The sequence below is a fragment of the Suricata suricatta genome, chromosome 3 (assembly GCF_006229205.1).
Source record: "Suricata suricatta isolate VVHF042 chromosome 3, meerkat_22Aug2017_6uvM2_HiC, whole genome shotgun sequence".
NCBI classification, from domain to species: domain Eukaryota; kingdom Metazoa; phylum Chordata; class Mammalia; order Carnivora; family Herpestidae; genus Suricata; species Suricata suricatta.
Window position 1 is genome coordinate 110,388,914 of NC_043702.1, and position 21,486 is coordinate 110,410,399.

The 21,486-nt window shown below is 42.8% G+C and overlaps 1 protein-coding gene across 1 annotated transcript in view; it reads left to right on the plus strand.

Moving 5' to 3' along the window:
- Positions 1-3,301: 3,301 nt before the first annotated feature.
- The window catches only part of EXO1 (exonuclease 1), a 30,821-nt gene continuing 12,636 nt past the window's right edge, over positions 3,302-21,486 (plus strand). Inside the window, exons 1-10 of the mRNA XM_029933036.1 lie at positions 3,302-3,670; positions 5,548-5,721; positions 8,256-8,375; positions 11,145-11,268; positions 12,198-12,335; positions 13,259-13,471; positions 14,913-15,100; positions 15,700-15,796; positions 17,089-17,314; positions 21,230-21,473. Of these exons, the coding sequence (XP_029788896.1) occupies positions 5,561-5,721; positions 8,256-8,375; positions 11,145-11,268; positions 12,198-12,335; positions 13,259-13,471; positions 14,913-15,100; positions 15,700-15,796; positions 17,089-17,314; positions 21,230-21,473 (1,511 nt within the window). The 5' untranslated portion in view covers positions 3,302-3,670; positions 5,548-5,560. The remainder of the gene's footprint in view (positions 3,671-5,547; positions 5,722-8,255; positions 8,376-11,144; positions 11,269-12,197; positions 12,336-13,258; positions 13,472-14,912; positions 15,101-15,699; positions 15,797-17,088; positions 17,315-21,229; positions 21,474-21,486) is intronic.

Sequence of the window (21,486 nt, forward strand, 5' to 3'; positions counted from 1 at the left end):
ATCAGACAACAAAAGGAAATAAAAGGCATCAGAATCGGCAAAGAAGAAGCCAAACTTTCCCTTTTTGCAGATGACATGATACTCTACATGGAAAACCCGGCAGACTCCACCAGAAACCTTCTAGAACTGATCAATGAATTCAGTAATGTTGCAGGATACAAAATCGATGTACAGAAATCAGTTGCATTCCTATACAACAAAAATGAAGCAGCTGAAAGAGAAATCAAGAAACTGATCCTGTTCACAGTTGCACGACAAACCATAAAATGTCTAGGAGTAAACCTAACCAGGGGTGTAAAAGACCTATATGATGAAAACTATAGAAAATTTATGAAAGAGATTGAAGAAGACACCAAGAAATGGAAAATTTTCCATGTTCATGGATTGGAAAAATAAACATTGTGAAAATGTCATTACTACCCAAAGCAATCTACACATTCAATGCAATCCCCATCAAAATTGCACCAGCGTTCTCTTCAAAGCTAGAACAAACTATCCTCAAATTCATATGGAACCACAAAAGACCCCGAATAGCCAAAGTAATATTGAAGAAGAAAACCAAAACGGGAGGTATCACAATCCCAGACTTTAGCCTCTACTACAAAGTTGTCATCATCAAGACAGTATGGTATTGGCACAAAAACAGACACATAGACCAATGGAATAGAATAGAGAATCCAGAGCTGGGCCCACAAATGTACGGTCAATTAATTTTTGACAAAGCAGGAAAGATTATCCGATGGAAAAAACACTGCCTCTTGAGGTGGTGCTGGGAGAACTGGACAGCAACATGCAGAAGAATGAAACTAGACCACTTTCTCACACCATACACAAAAGTTAACTCAAAATGGCTGAAGGACCTGAATATGAGACAGGAAATCATCAAAAAACCCCAGGAAAATGTAGGGAAAAACCTCCTAGACCTCCACCGCTGCAATCTCCTACTCGACACATCTCCAAAGGCAAGGGAAATGAAAGCAAAAATGAACTCTTGGGACCACATCAAGATAAAAAGCTTCTGCACTGCAAAGGAAACAATCAGGAAAACTAATAGGCAACTGACAGAATGGGAAAAGATAGTTGCAAATGACATATCAGATAAAGGGCCAGTATCTAAAATCTATAAGGAACTCACCAAACTCCACACCCACAAAACAAATAACCCAGTGAAGAAATGGGCAGACATAAACAGACACTTCTCCAAAGAGGACATCCAGATGGTCTAAGGCACATGAAACGATGCTCAGCGTCACTCATCATCAGGGAAACACAAATCAAAACCACACTGAGATACCACCTCACACCAGTCAGAGTAGCTAAAATGAACAAATCAAGAGACTATAGATGCTGGCGAGGGTGTGGAGAGACAGGCACCCTCCTACACTGTTGGTGGCAATGTAAACTGGTGCAGCCACTCTGGAAAACAGTGTGGAGGTTCCTCAAAAAACTATCCATAGAACTCCCTTATGATCCAGCAATAGCTCTGCTAGGGATTTACCCAAGAGAGACAGAAATGCTGATGAATAGGAGCACATGTACCCCAATGTTCATAGCAGCAATGTTAACAATAACCAAAACATGGAAAGAGCCTAAATGTCCATCACCTGATGAATGGATCAAGATGTGGTATATATACACAATGGAGTACTACACGGTAATGAGAAAAAATGAAATCTGGTCATTTGTAGGAAAGTGGATGGACCTTGAGGGTGTCATGCTAAGCGAAATAAGTCAGGCGGAGAAGGACAGATACCATATGTTTGCACTCATAGGTCTAACAGGAAAACAGGAGAAACCTAATGGAGGAAGAGGGGGAGGGGAATAGGGAAAGAGAGTTGGGGAGAGATGGAGGGACCAAAACTTGAGAGACTATTGAATACTGAAAATGAACTGAGGGTTGAAGGGGAAGGGGGAGGGGGGAAAAGAGGTGTTGGTGATGGATGAGGCCACTTGTGGGGAAGAGCACTGGGTGTTGTATGGAAACCAATTTGACCATAAACTATTTAAAAAAAGAAAAAAATTAAAAAAAAAAAAAAAAAGGAGGAGAGAACCCTGTAGGGAAGCTCATCAAATGGGGGAGCATTTTGTCACACGCGCTTCATTCTTTCCCATCAGCTCTTTAAACTGAGTAGGAATTCTCATTCCTGCCCATCCCTGGGCCCAGAACACACTTCGAAGTCTGGTCTAAGATGGTCTGTTAGTGTTTTGATGGAGTCTTTACAGGCTGAGGAAGGGACCCAGTAGAGAGGAGAGCTCATAGCAGTCTGGGCCGAGTGTGGTCAAGGGGCGACTCTTGTCACTCCCTAGTAACATTATTTACTAAACGCCTTCTCCTCCCTACCCCGCAAAGTCTACAGGAAGGGTCCAAAGAGTATTAGACCTCGAGATGCACCCTGTTCTCCTGGAGCCCACCGCGCAGCAGGCTCTGAAGAGCCTCGGATTTACAGCCCACCACAGGTACTAAGGAACTAATTTACAGCAGGCATCTTTTCAGGTTTAAAAAAACTCCAAACACGCGATGGCGCTCTGAAACCTCAGCAGCCCCAACCAGAGGCCGCTATCGGCAGAGAACTACAACTCCCAGCAGCGCCGGCGAGGGAGAATTACTTACTTCCGGGGGCCGTTTCCCGGGGGCCTTCTGCTCCAGCTCCGCCCGCGCCTTCGGAAGGCAGCACAGTATGCGAGCGGGCGGCGGCGCCCGGGGTCGCTGGGTCGCAGGGTTGCGGGGACTCCGGGCCGGGGCCACCGTCGCGTTCCACGAGGAATGGCTCCGCGGCCCCGGAAGCGGGGGCCTCGAGGAGCGGCGCCGCGGAGGGGCGCTCTGGCGTCACTTCCGCTGGGGCGGGGCCTCGGGCTCTCCCGCGCAATTTGAGAAGTCCTCCGTGCGTGGTTGCCGCCGGCCATCCGTCTTCCAAGCCGCCTGCCTAGGGTGCGCTGGCCCGGGTGAGTTGGGGGCGGCGGGGTGGCTTCCGCAGCCCCCTCCCGGCTCCTTTGGGGTGGACGGGGAGGGCCCTGTCCGGAGAGGGAGCGGAACGGGCGGCGCCCTCTTGGGACTCATGTCTTTGGGACCGGCGGAGAGGGTCCTTCGGGGTCTTCCCGACTTGGCCGCGGAGTCCCGAGTGCAGATCGCTGTGAGGTCGGCGGGGTCTGCCCTGCGGGAGCGCGGGGAGGGTCCGTGGGCCTGACCCCCGCTGGGCTGCCGCCGACCCCACAGCCGTCCCGGCATCTCAGTGTCTTCCTGATGTCGCGCAGGCGGAAGGAAGCGTGTCCCCTGGAATGGGCTTGCGGGCCGCTCGGGCGCAGCCTGTGGACCGGAGCTGGGCGGCGAGGTCGCCGGCGTCGTAGCGGGCGCACCCGGACCCGATGACTGCGCGGGGCCCCCCGGCGGATCCCACCACGCTCGGGAGGCCGGGTTTCTGCGGGGGTCAGTTCCCGGCTTAGAGGAGACATCAGGTTCACGGAATGTGGGCAGCGTCAGCTTTCCTCCGAGTGGAAGAAAACCCCTTTTAGAGGCGTCGTCTGAGAGACAGGAGGCTAATTCGTTGTTGTTCTCAAACTGCGGCTGGAGGAGCGCCTGCATCCAGACTACCTGCGGGTGTAAACGTCCGAACCCCCCCCCTCGCCTGGCTCCACAGCCGGTGGAGGCTCCGAGCTTTGACGCCGCGTCAAGGTGAGGCCGACTCCCACCCAGGGTTTCTTCCTTTCCTTCCAAGCTTCGTTTGCTGGGAGGTGTGGCCGGGAGGTGTGGCCGTTCGCCAACACCAGGCCGCTGTTCAGCCCCGTTGCTTTCAATTTTTAGTGGGGGGTGGGGTGGAGGGTGGAGAAGGGTACAGCTGACCCTGGAGCAATGGGGGGTTTGAATCGTGAGGGGCCGCGGCAAACAGTACAAACTGATGACGTTTTGGGGTGACGGTGGGGTGGTCCGGAGCTGACGGCCAAGAAAGAGTTCTTGAAGACGTCTTCGGTGCAAAAAGGTGACTATTAAAGCACGGGGACCGTGGGCAGGAAGAGCTGCTCCGGGTCCTTTGTGGTGACTGACTGCACACCTCAGGTTGGGAGCGGGTCAGGGATAGAGGAGGTCTCTAAGGAGGTTGGGAAGCAAGGTTTCCAGGCCCTTGAGCTGCTGTTCGGAAAATGCCGTCTATTAGTGTTTGGTAAAAACGCAGTCGTGGGACCTTCAGATGCGGGCGGGGCGGGGGGGGGGGTCATAAGCTTGGAGTCGGATTGCTGGCCCGGATTTTGGGGGAGTTGAGAGGATGTTTCCAAGGGATTTTGTGTTAAAGTAAACTGACAGGGTCCTGAGCTTGGGGGGATGTTGAGCTAAGGGTCTCTTTTGCCCCCAGTGAAGTGTCATCCGAGGCGCTGAGCTCCTAGAGGAACGGGTCACTGCCGGTTCCAAGGACTTGTCACCGGGCTGCAGGCAGTAAGGGAACTTGATTTTTCACTTGCCTTCATTTCCCACATCACCACCGCAAGCACTTAAACCCCTTTCCTTTGTTCTTGGGCAGCCGGGAGCTTCCTAGGCATATTGCCCATGTTCCACCCCACGGAGCCGAGGGTGGAGGGTGCTAATAGCCTGCACTTTGTCCTCAGCTTGCCCCGCACTCCCTCATCAGTGCTGTAAGTGTATTCTTCCTGTGATTTTCTTAACATTTTCTTCTCTTTAGCTCACATGTGATGTATGAAATATACGTTAACTGACTTCATGTTATATGCTTGAAGTTTGGGGGAGTCAAAAGGCATATGTGGGTTTTCAGCTGGGTAGGTGTGGGTGCAATAACCCACCCATCCTTGTCCAGAATTTCTGTCCAGGAGGGACTTGGGCAGAAGGGGGTATGGAGTGGAAGAAGCATTCGTCTGGAATCTGTATTTTGCACAGCGAGTTCACTTTCCCATTTCCTTGGAGTAGCTTTCGGAGAGTCCGATGGCATTGTCGCTAGGCACGTTCACTGCTCATTAACAGAATGTTGGTTGCTTGGAATAAGACATTCTGATGGCACTGAATTTAGGTCCTAAAAATGTTCTGATCTACTGTAATTCTGCTTGATTATTTTCTCAGTTGAAATGCCTACTTTCCTACTGTTTTTAGTTTCCACTCCCATGCTGATTCGCATGCTGGCTCCTAACATGCCTGCGTAGAGGCAGTGCGATGCTGCAGCACACACAGGTTTGTGGAGTTTAACCATGTCGTTTGGAGAGAGACAGAGACTCAGACTCTCTTAGCAGCTTCTGTGTGCCTACTAGTGTGTTAGCAGCTTGCAACAGACATGATGGTGCCAAGTGGGAAAGCACTTGGGAAAGAATTAATGTTACGGGACGAACAAGTGACATTAAAATTACTGCTGCAATTAGCCTAAGTGTTCTAGACTCTGAGAATCGTTGGCAGGGAGGAGCCCAATCAGAGTATTAAAGAGCGGTGAGTCTCAAAAACCAAAGCAGTAACAGTTGCTGTATCAGTTTCTAATCTCTTATTTTTCTAAAACTTTTGGGTAAATATATCTTGCTTTAAATATTGCTGCTTTCCTTGTCTCCTCTCATATCACGTAGTTAACTTGGCGCGATGGGGATACATGGATTACTGCAGTTTATCAAAGAAGCTTCCGAACCGATCCACGTGAGGAAGTACAAAGGACAGGTAGTGGCCGTGGACACATATTGCTGGCTTCACAAAGGAGCTATTGCTTGTGCTGAGAAACTAGCCAAAGGGGAGCCTACTGACAAGTAAGTCTGCACCTTGTACTAACTCTTCGCCGGTCAGGACGGAGACTGCTGTTGCCTTTTTTCCCCAGAGAGGGACCATTTTCACTCAATGCCAGGTTCATCAAGAATGAAATTGGCTTAGAACATTGTCCAATCAGGAACTTCATCCTGTGGCCTAGCATCAAGACATCAAGGGACAAAACACAAAGATTGTCTCCTTTATTTTTTACCTGACGGTGTTCTGAAAATGTGTTTTAGATTCCACCTTCTTGGATACAAACGAAACAGAGCACTTGCTTCAAAGGGACAAGGTGTTCTTATTCCCTCTCACTTTACCGGAGGCCAAAAACGACTAGGCCTAACTGACATCCCGTCATAACTGTGACCTCATTTGAGGCAGGTTCATGGACCAGTATCTTTTCTATTTTTTAAATAGAAACATTAGAAAAACAAAGTATAATTTTAGAACAGAGATCTGCCGGAGGGATTCATCATGATCATGAATTTTCTTTTTTTGCAATATGTAATTTATCTCCTACAAGGAAAGCTCACGGATCTTAATAGGTCATAGTAAATCGGTAAAATGTGTTAATGCTGTTTGTTTCCTGGAGGAAAGGGTGGCAATCTTTATTCAGTGGTGAATGTTTTGGGCTTTCAGGCTTATCAGGTTAATTTGACCAGCGGCGACCTGGAACAGTGTGTGTGGGGTCTGAAGGAGCCCCTCCCGTACACTGAGATCATTCTTGAAGACAGTTTTGTCCACCACTAAATTTGAATAGCTGCAATGGTACTTGAACACCACCAGTTTTTCATTACTGCCAGTGTTCACTTGAATAGTTCTTCCCTCAGAAAGAACTTTCTCTAGTTTTTTGTAATTCTTGGGGATTCTGAGATTTTTGACTAATTGGAAGAGTTGTCCAAAATACAGAGAACATCCTTCATTTGAGATGTGAGTGATGAACTCCACAAACCTGCCACGTAGTCATTTATTGAACAAAAAAGTTTCAGGACTTTGAATAAAGTATTGAGGACTTCAGTTTTTTCCCCCCACAGCAACTGAGGTCACATTTGATAGGGTTTCTTTTTCTTTTCTTGTCCATCTTTGGACAGGGAAGGGTCAGAGAATTTGGATAAGTGTATGATAAGCCTGTATGACCATTATAAGGAACGAGGTAGGTCTAATGTGCTGACCTGGGACCATGTCTGTGGGCATCAGGTGTCTGGTGTGTTCTGTCTAGTTAGAAAGTATGTAAATTTCCTTCAAGATTTATTATGATTATATATTTGCTTTCTCTTGTTTTTTACATCATCCTTAATCAGTAGCTCCAGGATTGGTACAGTCATGTTCTGTAGACCAATGCATGTCGGTTGTCATTGGCTGACAATAAAAAAATAAGGAGAACATAGTGAGTCTTTCTTTAAGATGAGTATATGAGATTTTTTTTTAATGTTTTTTTAATGTTTTTTATTTTTGAGAGACAGAGAGAGACAGTGCAAGCAGGGGAGGGTCAGAGAGAGGGAGATACAGAATCTGAAGCAGGCTCCAGGCTCTGAGCTAGCTGCCAGCACAGAGTCCGACATGGGGCTCGAACCCACGAACCATGAGATCATGACCTGAGCCGAAGCCGGACACTTAACCGACTGAGCCACCCAGGCGCCCCGAGTATATGTGATTTAAAAAACTATCTTTTAAGATTGTATCTATTTCTATGCTTTATTTAAAATCTTTTTATTTATAAATGAGGGAAGTTGTAGTGTAGCTCTTTTTGTCCAGTTAATTTCCTTGCCTGAATAGAAAACTAAATGTAATACCTGGTCCTTTTTGGATTCTGGACTGTTGGGGAGTGGGATTTGGCGATGTGCCGCAGCCAGCGCATCCAAGTTCACAATGGACCGTCTTCTCCCAGTTCAGTATTCCGTGACCCGCGTTGGTAGCTTACCCACCGTTGTAGTACCTTCATGTCAGTGAAATGGACCGATGCTACGGAGCAGGCACTCCTTCCTCCCGAAATGGTTCTTACACCTTCACAGGGCACACTGGTTTATAAGAGATTTTGGGACAATTGGACAGAGTTTAGCCCAGACTGTATATTAGATGATACCTTGTTGCCGTTAAATTTCTTGGGTGTGTTCATGGAATGGTTGGAGAGATCAGGTATTTAGTGTTCTGTTCTTTCAACTTTTCTGGAGGTTTGAAATTTTTCGAAGCAAAAAAAAAGTAAAAGGCAAGAATTTGGAACCATAAAATATCAGAACTGGAAGGGGTGTCGAAGTCTCTTACTCTATAGATGAGAAAAGCACGCTTGGAATGTTAATAACTCATCAGCTGTCATATAGCCTGTTAGGATCCAAGGCAGGATTTGAACCTTGCAGTCCAAATTAGAGTTTCCCGCCCTGTGTAAGCATTTGCTTAAGGAAAGAAAGAAAGAGAAGGGAGGGAGGGAGGAAGGAAAGAAGGAAGAACCTTCCCTGTTTATAATCCATCTCCTCTGGTTTTAAAAAGAGTATTACCTTACAGTATGCAGTGCACCTAAATGTTTACTTTATTTTCACAGGTATGTGGGATTTTGTATGAAATTTGTAAATATGTTACTCTCTCATGGGATCAAGCCTATTCTTGTATTTGATGGATGTACTTTACCTTCTAAAAAGGAAGTGGAAAAGTCTAGAAGAGAGTAAGTTGATTTCTCTATTCAGTCTCTAATTGCATTAAGGTCTGATGCTATAGTCTGTATACCAGTTTTCTTGAATTTTAAGTTGTTGAGGCTTGCTTCATAGCCTAGTACTTCAACAAATTTCTTGAAATATTACATGTGTGCTAGAAAGGAATGTGTATTTTCAGTTATTAAGAGGAAGATTGGTTATCTGTCCAGTAAGTCAGGCTTATTAATTATGGCACTTAAAGCTATTTCTTTGCTGGGTTTTTTTGGTTGTGTGTGTGTGTGTGTGTGTGTGTGTGTGTGTGTGTGTGTCTCTCTCTCTCTCTCTCTCTCTCTCTCTCTCTCTACTTAATCCATAAATTACTGAGCTAAGTATGTTAAAATATGGTAGTAGATTTGTCAATTACCTTATAGTTCTATTCATTTTTTGTTTTGTTTATTTTGAAGCTATTTTATTGGTTGCATTCAAGTTAAAATTAATTACATTCTTGTGGTAACTCTTTTAGTAATGACTCTTTTAGTCCCTAGTTACGCTTTTTTGTTCTAAAGTCTTTTCTGTCCAATTATTACCACAGCCATAACTTTTGCTTCCATGTTCCCAGAATCTTTATTTGTTTGCCTGTAGCTTTACTTCATCATTGGCTTTTAGGTTTGTCTCTTACAAAGAACTCATTACTATGTTTTTGTTTTTGTTTGGTTTTTTTATCCATTCTGTCCATCTTTGGCGATTTTTGAAAAAAAAATTTAAGTTTATTTATTTATTTTGAGAGAGACTGAGCACAAACAAGGGAGGGGCAGAGAGAATTCCAAGTAGCCTGATGCGAGGCTCAGACTCAGAAATTGTGAGATCAGGACCTGAGCTGAAATCAAGAGTCAGACATTCAACTGACTGAGCCCCCCAAGTGCCCCTAAAAATCTTTTAAATGGAAATATTCCTTTCACGTTGACCATTAATTACTAATGCATTTTAATACATGGTTTCTCTTGGTATTTTATATTTACCCATCTCTCTTTTGGGGGGAGGTAGCCCTATCTTGCTTGCCTTCTGGATTGTTTTTTCTACCTTCTTGTCTCTTGTTTCTAGTTGAAAAGTAATGTGTTCTGTTTTTCTTAATAGTTAACCTAGAAATTTTATCATTCATACTTCACAGATTCTCATAATTTTGTAACAACAGGCCTCAGAAAGAACTTCTGAATAATAATAAAGCAGCTCTCCTCCCCATATTTCTCTGCTCTCATTGTCCGCCTCTCTGTGTTTCCAGGTCCAGGAGTCATTGTGTTGTACAGGAAAGACCCCTGGACGCAGTTGTCAGAGCTAGTGTGAGTCACACCCAGATGGGAGTGAGCCTCGCTGATGGGGCCTTCTGTTGGGCGCTGCTGTCCCGCTCTGTGCTCTCTCAGCCTTGATCTGGTTAGAGTTTTTCAGGCCTCAGTTTTGGGTCCTAGCTGTACTTGGAAGGCTCTGATTCACATATAGCATCACATCAGTTTCAGCAGGGAGGGCTCTGATTCTTAAAGCCAGAACTTAATAAAGTCTGTTTATAAAGAAATAACTGAAACTGTCTGAGTCCAGATTTGATTACAAATAGTGTACAGTTTACTAAATACACTTTTAATAAAAAGTTAGTTCATTCTAGGTTAGTTCTGAAAGAGTTGGTGACCATCCTAAACCAGGGCAACTGAGGGACTAGTCCAGACCACATCTTACCCAGATGTCCTCCACTGGGGCTTAATTCTAATTGCAGATACTTACTAATTTTCTCTTGACAATCTCAAGAATGGATTAAAAAAGGTCTCATCTGCCTGTTTCTGTCCTATATACTCTTTTTGTCTTTGTAAGATCGGACTTTTCTGTGCCACTGTAGCAGTGGGAGGGGGTCCTTTCTACAAGTCTCTTCCTCCATGGAGCCAGGTCTGCGGAACTAGGGACTCTGTATATGTGTATGCACATCTACCTAAAGGTCAAACCTCATGAGTTCAGACTGATTCTTCCAACTCAGACTCAGGACTACAGGGTTTTTACTTCTTGTGTAATGCATCTTCATCTCCTTTCTTCCATACCTAGAATCCTTATTTTCAAGGGTAAAGGGATGATGAAGTTGGAATATCTTCTAATTACTCATTTGTTCTATCCCAAAATAAATGTACATATTTTATTATACTCACAAATAGATTTCAGAATAAAATACTGATACCACCACTACCCATTTGACTATTGAAAACAGAATTTTTCTCCTTTTGCATAGGCTTTCTTCCCATTTAAAAATAGTGGTTTCATATTGTTAGGACGTGTGTCATTGCTGTCTTGTGTTTATTAGTCCATATCTTGTATTTATTCTGCAAATTTCCACATATTTATTATTGACAGTTCTTAGGCAGATGTTATTTTGGTTTTTCTGAAATTTGTTCTCTAGCAGATTGCATAGAGAAGCTCAGAGAAACAGTATTTCTCAAGATCTTCATGTGTCGATAAAGGTACACCCTTTATACTTGAAAGTTTTGATGGTGTAAAAGCCTTGGTTCATGTTTTCTTAAGTGTCTTAGTTATTTCTGACACGCAGCGTTGCCGTGGAAAAGTCTGAGGATGAGCATGTGTGCATGCATGATAGAGCAGCTGTGTTCCTTTTGACCGGAAACCCAGAAGATCTGGGTCAGTGTCCTCAAGCACCTGGGACACACTGTCCAGTGTGCCAAACTTTACTTTTTTCCCCAGGAAAACTTTTCGAATTACCTGTTTTAGTATGGTTTCTTGAGTCAGCCTCTTAACATTTCTCCCCCTTGCAGAAGGCGACAAGCCAATCTTCTGAAGGGAAAACAGCTTCTTCGTGAGGGGAAGGTCGCAGAAGCCAGAGAGTGCTTCACCCGCGCTGTCAATATCACACACGTGATGGCCCACAAAGTCATTGAAGTAAGCGCAGTAGGGGTGAAGCCAAAGCAGACAGCTGGCCAGCTGGCTCTGCTCGGTTTGTGGATGGAGAGCAAGGGAGTGAGGGGAGGGACTCACCCTAGGTCTAGCCTCAAGGACAGGGCAGGTCCCGGGAGGAGGCGGCGGGATCTCCAGACAGAGGAGAGTCCTCAGGGTGACGAGACGCTCTCTTTTTCAGATGAGTGAGTTAGATGAGCGCCCCGTGGAGACTGAGGGTTAGTTCCTGGGGCATCAGTCTCCCCCCACTGCCCTGCGGTCTGCAGCATGGGCAGCCTTCACTCCCGAGGCTGTCGGGTGTGGCTGTCGCCTCACCACCTCTGGACCTCCACCCAAGCCTTCCTCGGTCAGCTTCTGTGCTTCTGCGTAGCAGCTTCCCACCACCGCAGACCTTGTGCCATGGCCCGAAGTCCCCGCCCAGTTCAAACTGTGCAGTAATCAAGTGGGAAAATAAACATAGTGATTAAATTCTGGAGTTTTACCAAAGCAGTGTCAGATAGACTTCTGTAGTGTGGAAAGAAAACATATTATTTTCCTGGGGAGAATATATTCAGAGCTCCAAACACATGTCTTGTATACTTTTGGAGCATAGCCATTCTTAAGATGCAAGCTTTCTACAATTTGAAATAATTCAGGTTTTCAGGCTCGAAGGTTTTTTTCTCCCTCTGAATATACAGCAATATTTTCTCCAAGTTTATAAAGTGATTTGTTTAAAAAAAAGAAAGAATTCTTTGTGGCTCTATGGTTAGTTCAGTATATGCTAGAACTAAAAGCAGAAAAACTTCAAGGGAAATGATTCTGAGAACAACATGGGCATATGCGTGTTGAGGCGGGCGGGGAGGTGGGGAGCTGTTCAATGCTCTCCGACGTTGTGCTGGAGACTGACCCTCATCTGCGCCCCCCTCCCCCCGCAGGCAGCTCGATCCCAGGGAGTGGACTGCCTTGTGGCCCCATATGAGGCGGACGCGCAGCTGGCCTACCTTAGCAGAGCCGGCCTGGTGCAGGCTGTGGTCACAGAGGATTCGGACCTCCTGGCGTTCGGCTGCAGGAAGGTGCTGTACTCCACACTGCCTTCCCGTGCCGTTGGCAGCGGCGTAGACCAAGGCGTGAGGGGGTTTCTTTTCCAGGAATCGTTGCATTCTATTTAATGCCTACAGTTAGTATCTACTTTACGGTGCTAATGATTGTTTAAAATGCAAGGCTTTTGCTGCTTGACATTTGAGTCACCTGGACATTTTTCAGAGTAAGCTCTTAAGATTAGAAGATTTTGTTTTATCTACATTCTTCACTAGAGTGTGGACTTCCTATTCTGATTTACGGTAATGATAACTTATATGCCTTATATTTTTCAGTTAGGTAAGGTAAATAACTTTGCTGACAGGATGCTTTGCAGTTACTTAGAATTACGTGTAAAACTGTTTAATGGGAAATTTTAATCATGACCTAGCAAGGGGGGGATTAAGATACAAAACTCTAAGATGATCTCATGTTGGTTACTGCCAAGGTTATTTATATTATCCATATGTTTTATACGTGGCCAGAAGGATCTGTTGAAGGGTTAGTGCCATGTAACAGTGATAAATGAGAAATGTCAGGCAACTTTCGTCGTCGTCTTCCTGAATTTCCGTGTTTTCCAAACTCTCTACAGTGAACATGCATTACTTTAAGAAAAAGGAGTTCCGTGTGAACTGCTGTTTGGTCACCATGACGACCCCAAATGTCAGGAGGGGCAAGAGGTGCAGAAAGGGCGTTCTTTTGTCCCAGAGTCAGAAAGGGAGTCCTGGTGCATGACCTTGTCTGCACATAATCTACGTTTTAGTTTATCTACAAATTACGCAGTGATTCCTTGGCCTATCTCTCCTCTCGATGTGACGGTAAATAATAGGAAAGGATTCTTAGAAATATTATAGTGGATTAGATAATGAAACATTAAAATGACCCTTCCAGGTATTAACAGCTCCCCTGCCTTTTGAAGGTGATTTTAAAAATGGACCAGTTTGGAAACGGGCTAGAAATTGACCAGGCTCGGCTAGGCCTGTGCAGGCAGCTCGGGGGCGTGTTCACCGAGGAGAAGTTCCGGTACATGTGCATCCTTTCAGGCTGCGACTACCTCTCGTCGCTGCGCGGGATCGGGTTGGCGAAGGCCTGCAAGGTGCTCAGACTGGCTAGTAACCCGGATATCATAACGGTGAGTGATTCTCCCTGCACGGCAGTCATACCACAGGGTCTCCCGTCAGAGCCACGCCCCTCAGAGTATGGATGTTAGGTATTCTGTCCTGCCGATGGCCCAGTTATGTCACTGAAGGGAAATAAATGACTAAAACACTAGGATTTTGCTTCTGGCAACTGATGGACCTGTTTTAAGCAATTGACAAAATTTCTTAAATGAAGACTTATAAAGCGACTTCCACGCAAAATGTTGTAGATAAAATTAATGTTAAAATTACCTTTCAATTTCTGTCCTATTCTCTGTTGTAGTTGTACTCAAACTTTTTCGTCTCAGGAGCCACTTACACTCTTAAAAGCTCCTGGTGGCAATAATTTTTGTTAAATAGGTTATAGCTATTGATACTTACAAATTCAAATTAAACTAAAATGTTTATTAATTTAAAATTAACAATAATAAATTCACCAGGCACCTGGGTCCCAGTCAGTTAAGTGTCCTAACTCTTAGTTTCAGCTCAGGTCATGATCTCACGGTTCATGAGATTGAGCCCCACCTTGGACTTTGGGATATTCCCTCTCTCTCTCTCTCCCCGCCCCCCCCCTGCCTTTCCCTTCCCCCTCCTCCTCTCCTTCTGCCCCATTTATGCACACTCTGTCTCTTTTTCAACATATATAGCATATTCTAAGGAAGAATACCCATGTCTTCTAAAAAATGAAAATGACAAGAATTGCACATTTTCATGAATCTCTAACATGGCCTGACAGGAGACAGTTGACTCTCGTATCTGCATCCTCACACAGTCCAGTGCAGTATCATTGCCATGTGTCCTCTGGGACGCTGAGACCCCTACCTCACCACCCTCTCATTTCTCAGGCATCTCTACCCTAAAAAACAAGCATCTGTTAAGCTAATTTCCGCCACCCTCCTGGGGTAGTTCTCACCAGGAGACAGTGGCAGAGCTGGGAATGGAACTGTGGGCACTGACTAGCCTGTGACCCGAGGCCAAGTCCCGCTCTGGCTTGTCCTTGCCTTGAGTATGATGCAGAGTATTTAAACCACTTCGGCTTTAATCATCCACGACTATAACAGAAATTACAGTGGTGACTCCCTTTTTTAATTCTTAGGTTTTGTGTGTTGTGTTTTGCTTTTTTGGATAAAAGGGACCCTGAGAGTGAGGAATGTGTCTTAACATCACACGTGGGAATATAAACTTGACATTGTAACTGAATTGTTCATTCTTTGGGTTAATAATAGAAAAATCAAAGAAGATAACTGTCATAGAGACGATTTTTTGTGATACAACATGGTTGTTTGCCGGTACAGATTTTTAATGTGGATAAAATCAATTGATTTTCTGTCTCGAGTCAGCCTCCTCTAACGTGAACCAGTTGGTCCTAGAGATGACACATTCCCTATTCTGTATTTGCAGATAACCAGTAAATATTTTTACATTCATTATTAGGTCATCAAGAAAATTGGACACTATCTTAAGATGAACATAACAGTACCAGAAGATTACATCAGAGGATTTATTCGGGCCAACAATACCTTCCTTTATCAGCTCGTTTTTGATCCCATCAACAGGAAGCTCATCCCGCTGAATGCCTATGAAGATGATATTGATCCTGAAACACTGAGCTACGCTGGGCAGTATCCTTTCTGAATCAGAACAGTAGAGTTTTGCACTTCTTCCATATTTTTATGGAGATATTTTAGTGAAGCATGTAAATTGTTTTTTGCTTTCTTTTTTATAATGAAACCTATCATTTGTTAATTTTAAATACCATGCTGGTGAAAATTTAGAGCAACTTTTTGTTTACAACCTGCTAATTACTTGGGTTGACTTGACAGAAATGTGAGCCAAGTCGGTCACTTCGGTACCCATGGCAAAGGTGAGCAGGTCCCTGCCAACGAGCTTGATGTGTCAGGACAGCCATCCTGGGCACGGGTGCACACCATGTGCCCTGTTCCTAACCCCAGGTGCATACACGCAGGGCAGTTCAGAGCCCTGGGTCACATAGGTGATGGCCAGGACTCCCTTTTGCTTCCAGAAGCAGCCACCCCCTGTAGTGACAAGTAGACATTAGTGAACACCACCTGTGGCTTCAGCAATGCTGAAGGCAGATGGTCAGGGTCTGCTGGAGCCCTAAACCTGAGCATTTTCTGTGACAATAGGAAACACTTTTCTGTCTTAACTATACTCATTTGGTTGTTAATAAAAGCAATTTTCCTTAATCTTACCAACCTAGGTATTTTGATGATTCCATAGCTCTTCAAATAGCACTTGGAAACAAAGATATAAATACTTTTGAACAGATTGATAACTACAATCCCGACACCACTATGGTAACATCTTAATGACTTTTCTTTTAAAACAACTTTTAGAGAGCATGTTTTAGTATGTGAACTGTGACTAAAGGCAAATCTTTATGTAATAAACACCTAAGGATTTCTGTACCCCAGCTCTTTGCAGAGTATGGGTTTAAGACATTTTAATGCTAAAAAAATTGTCCTAGAACATAGGTATATTGGTGTGTTTCCTTAAATTAAAAACAGCCACATGATGTGTTACCAGACCTTTAGACATGAACATTTCATTTGTATCTACAATCATTTGATGCCTCTCTTCTCATCCCATTCCATTTGCCCCTGGCCTTTGGCATTTTGAAGATTCAAACTTAGCAATGCTACCATTGGAAGTTAAAGCAGGTTTTTTGCTCACTGAGCAAATATTAAATATTCAGTGTCTCTGAGCTGAGTCTTTGAGCCCCTCCTTGTTTTCTTCTACTTTTTCCCAGTTGCATATGTCCCTTCTGACATACCCCCAAAGTAGCTTTCTGTTTCTCCACATTACCCGATGAAGCCAGTACCAAGTGTGGGTGTAGTAGAAACTAGAGTTTTGTAAATTAGATTGTTTTCGTTTGAATTCAACCATTTTCTAGAGGTGGGATGGTTGATTACTTTAAATACACTATTTTATGGTTTTAACTTTCAGGTGCTTTGTAAATGGTGTGTAAATGACCATTCAGAGGCTTACTGCTAGATGATTATTAAACTAATTAATATTTTTTTTAAAAATACTCAAATTTTAAAAGTAATTTTTTTCAGAGCACCTGGGTGGCTCAGTTAGTTGACCATTCAACTCATGATTTCAGCTCAGGTCATGATCCCAGCATCATGGGATTGAGCCCTGCATCAGGCTCTGCACTGAGCATGGAACCTGGTTAAGATTCTCTCTCCCTCTCCCTCTTCAACTCTTGCTCTCTCTCTCTTTAAAGATAAGTAAAATGTTTTTTAAAAATAAATTTAAAAGAAAGTACTTTTTTTTCTGGCTACATTTCTTCAAGTGCATTTTCATTTCTTGGATTATTCATCTTAGAAAGATTCACTTTTTCTTAGAAATGAGCCAACAAGGTCATTTGACCTTCATTAGAAGAGAAACAACCCAGGAATACAACACACATTAAATGGAAAAGTGTAGTACCATCAAAATAGAAAATGTTATTAAAAAACAGATATTTTCCTCAAAAACTGTTCAAAAGAGTAAGTTAATTATTTACTTATAATTTATGTTGCTAAGGGAAATGATTTAGCTATTTTCCTTCTTCAAGTAACCCCTTTCCTTTTTACTATTTTAGCCTGCCCAATCAAGAAGTCATAGTTGGAATGACAAAACATGCCAGAAGTCATCTAATGTTAATAGCATTTGGCATAAGAATTATTGCCCTAGACTTGAGCTGAATATTGCTTCAGATGCTACAAGACTGAAGGAAAATCCAAGTACTGTGGGCACTGAACAAGTGATCAGTGTTAAAGGGTTAAATCTTCCAAGGAAGTCATCCATTGTGAAAAGACCAAGAGGTGGTATGTATTTTGCTTGTGGTATATATTGTGAAATATTAGTGAGTATTGATCACACTTAAGAAATCTTTGCTAAACCCAAGGTCAATAAGATTTTCTCCCTTACTTATTTGGTTGTTTTTCTAGAGCTTGTATAGTTTTAGGTCTTAGATTTAGGCCTTTGATCCATTTTGAGTTAATTTTTTATTTTTTATATGGTGTGAGGTAAGGATCAAGGTTCACTGTTTTTGTATATGGTGATCCACTTCTTCCACCACCATTTGTTAAAAGATTGCCCTCTTCCCATGGAATTATCTCAGCACATTTGTTAACAATCAGCTGACCTTGCCTATATATGTGTGAGTCTATTTTAGACTCTATTCTATATCACTGGTCTCTTTTCCCATCTTCATACCAGAATGCTGTCTTAATTACTATAGCTTTATAGTAAATCTTGGAACTAAGCAATAGAAGTCCTTTAAGTTCTGATTTTGCAAAGTTGTTTTGGCTATTCTGTGATTTTCATAGTTTCATACAATTTTTAGAATCAACTTTTCAATTTAAAAATAAGTAAATAGGGGCCCCTGGGTGGTTCAGTCGGTTGACTGACTGGCTCAAGTAATGATCTTGTAGTTCATGAGTTTGAGACCCCTGTTGGGCTCTGTGCTGACCGCTTAGAGCCTGGAGCCACCTTCAGATTCTGTGTCTGTCTCTCCCTCTGTCCCCCAATTCCACCAACACACACAAATAATAAACATTAAAATTTTTAATAAAGCCTACTGAGATTTTGGATTGGAATTTAGTCGAATCTATGGATCAGTTTTGGGGAGAATTGACTTCTTAACTATATTGGGTTTTCTTTTTTGTTTTGTTTTGTTTTTTTCTATAATGTTTGTTTATCTTTGAGAGAGTGAGAGAGAGATTGTGAGCAGGGGAGAGGCAGAAAGAGAGGGAGACACAGAATCTGAAGCAGACTCCAGCCTCTAAGCTGTCAGCACATACCCTGATGCGGGGCTTGAGCTCACGAACCCTAAGATCATGACTGAACCAAAGTTGGATGCTCAACTAAGTCTTTAATTTTTCTTCAGCAGCGTGTTGTAGTTTTTAGTGTACAGGTCTTGCAGACATGTATTGTCAAATTTATCCCTATGTTTCAGATTTTTGATGTTATTGCAAACATTTTTCATTTTGATTTTTAGTGATTCATTGCTAGATATACAGTTGACTCTTGAACAAGGGTTTGAGTGTGCAGGTCCACTTATATGTGGAGTTTTTTTTTAAATAAATACAAGTGGAGTGTTTTTTTTTTTATAAATACAGTGCAATAAATGTATTTTCTCTTCTTTATGATTTTCTTAGTATTTTCTTCTCTCTAGACGTATTATAAGAATACAATATATAATATACAAAATATATGTTTTTGTATGTCTATGTTATCAGTAAGGCTTTTGGTTGGGAGAAGGCCATTAGTAGTTAAGTTTTCAGGGAGTCCAACGTTATACACAGATTTCTGACTCTGGAGGGGGTCAGTGCTCTTAACTCTCATTTTGTTCAAGTGTCAACTATATAGTTGACTTTTGTGCTTTAATCTCCTATTTGACAACTGTACTGAACTTCTATATTAGATAGGCTCTCTTCTGTAGACTGCAGGATTTGTGCATAGATGAGCATAAAATAAATAAAGATAGTTGTGCTTCTCCTTTTCTGGTCTAGATTCTGTTTGTCCGTTCTTTTTTTCCCCTCCTCCTTTTCTTCCTATCTTCTGGAACCTCCAGTGCAATGTTGAACAGAAGTGCTGAGAGTGGCCTACGAAGTACTAGGGAAAGGGGTTTAATTTTTCCCCTGGAAGCTGTGGAGAGGTAGAAAGGATAATTGCAATCTGTTCCCTCTCTCTCTCCCTTCCTTCGGACATCTACATGAATAAGTGAAAGTCTAACAATAAAAATAAAACAAGCCCTTTGTAAATTTAGGTGTGGATTATTCATCTTTTGTCAAAACGTATTGATTCCTTCTGAACCTAAATCTTTTCCTGATAATATCTCTGGACCTTTGTTTCCTCTTCTGAAATGGGAACGATGTTACCTATTCACAAATTTTTGTATATGTTCTGTAGGGTAACCTATAAAAGCCCCTGGTATGTAGCAAATACAGTTTACATGTTAGTTCCTTCCCTTCTGTTCCCATGAAAATCAGCTGTTCATGTTACGTAGGGAACTCCTTATCTGTCAGTTCTTTATGCTGTAACTACCACCGATCACTGGGTACAACCCAACAACAAAACAAAAACAGTAAGCTTACCCCTTTTAGTTGGCAGCCCATCATGTATTTAGAGACGGCCATTGTGACTCTCCTACATTTCCTTTCCAAGCTAACAGTCTCTTACCTGCCACTGTGCTTTGGAGACAACAAGTTTTTAATAATTGCATGATTGTTACAGTCAGTGGTTGTTGAAATGCGGTCTTCTTACCACAGAGCTTGGCAAATTATTAAGAATTATTAACATTCCTGTCTTTTTTCTGCATTTACTGAATTTATAATCAAAATCCACTAGTTAAACCAGATGCAGTTATATTTTTAAGCTTAAATGTGAATGAAATTATCTCTGTTGAGGCAATCTTCAGTATAATCCATTGTTCTGTCTTTATTAAAAAATATTTGTATTATCTACTAATAATGAGTATTATCTGTGTCACCTGGAAATTAGAGAAGTACAGCTCCCCATGTCTTAATGTTCTGGTTAAAGTGTGTCTGCTCATGTAACGTTGGGCAGAATCAGCACAAGTGAGGATTCCAGACCTGCCGTGCAGACTGCTAGTCATCTGCGGTCTTTCGGAGTTCTTCCATTTGTTGCTGCAACTGCACATAGTAGCTAATATCCAGTTATTTTGCTCTGCATTTGCCCACCAGGATAACGAGACACACCGAGGTGTCCTGCTCAATTCAAAATACTCTAAATCCATGAAATTCCCCCAAATACCTAGTCTAACAACCTTGTCACGGAAGGAAAATGAAGCTAGCCTGACAGGGCTGTTTCTTGGAGAAACCTTGCTGAGAATCCTGCAGCGTTTGTGTTTTCTTCTACTGTAAGGACTCACAATTCTCCACATAATAAACATGAAGGCTTTGGCCAGGGATGGATATCAAGTTTGCAGACCTGTGGCTTCTTAAAAATCTATATGCAATTTAAAATTTAAGGCACCCTTTTGTCTCTACTACTAGTGGTACTAGTATCTAGTACCACAACCATTTTCCTAACCTCATGAGGGAGTGAGCCCTTACTCCTACGCGAGAGAAACCATTCAGACAGAATTAGCGGGACTGAATTAAAGCACCTTCTCACTGTCTCTGTGTGCTTGTTTGTGTCAGGCGTCAGGCTGCTCTATTATTCAGTCTTATGATTTATTCTAATACCAAAGAATACATTTGTCACACAGGTTTCTCGGGCCCCCTAGCTCAGTAATGAGGATCAGAACTGGAGCATAGATGACCTCACTACATGACAGTCACATACATTCCAAAGGCCATAAGATGGGCAATGTATAGAAATGGCTTCTGGTTTTACTGGAATATTTTAAAAGTCAAACAGTAAATCATATATTGGCATGTAAATTACCTTAATTTCTTTTCTCATTCAAAATCAAGCTTTTAGTATAATAAGTATACAGCCTTACAGAATTGAGTGTATCCTGAAATGTTGGTTTCAGTAACTTCACATAAAGTCATACAAACAACAGGTGTTAAATCTTAACTAACTTGTGAAATTGTAAACCACAGCTAAAGGGAATTTCTTTTTTTTCTGAGTCATTCTTGTATCTTCCTTTGTGATACATTGTTAAAGAAATAGGACTTCATCCTTAAGGCAATGAGATGTGGACTGTAACAGTAAGGCCGAGTCTGCACACGGCACCAAGACTTACAGACCATTTTGTTTCTGTTCAGAGGAGCTGTCAGAAGACGATCTGTTGAGTCAGTACTCCCTCTCATTTACAAAGAAGACCAAGAAGAGTAACTTTGAAGACCATAAATCCTTGAACTCGGAAATGCTCATGCCTGACCTGGTGGATGGGACTGCTGATAAGAAAAACCTCAGCACACCACGCCCTACAAGAAATAAGTTTGCAGCGTTTTTACAGAGAAAAAATGAAGAAAGTGGTGCGGTCGTGATTCCGGGGACCAGAAGCAGGTAGTTTATCCAT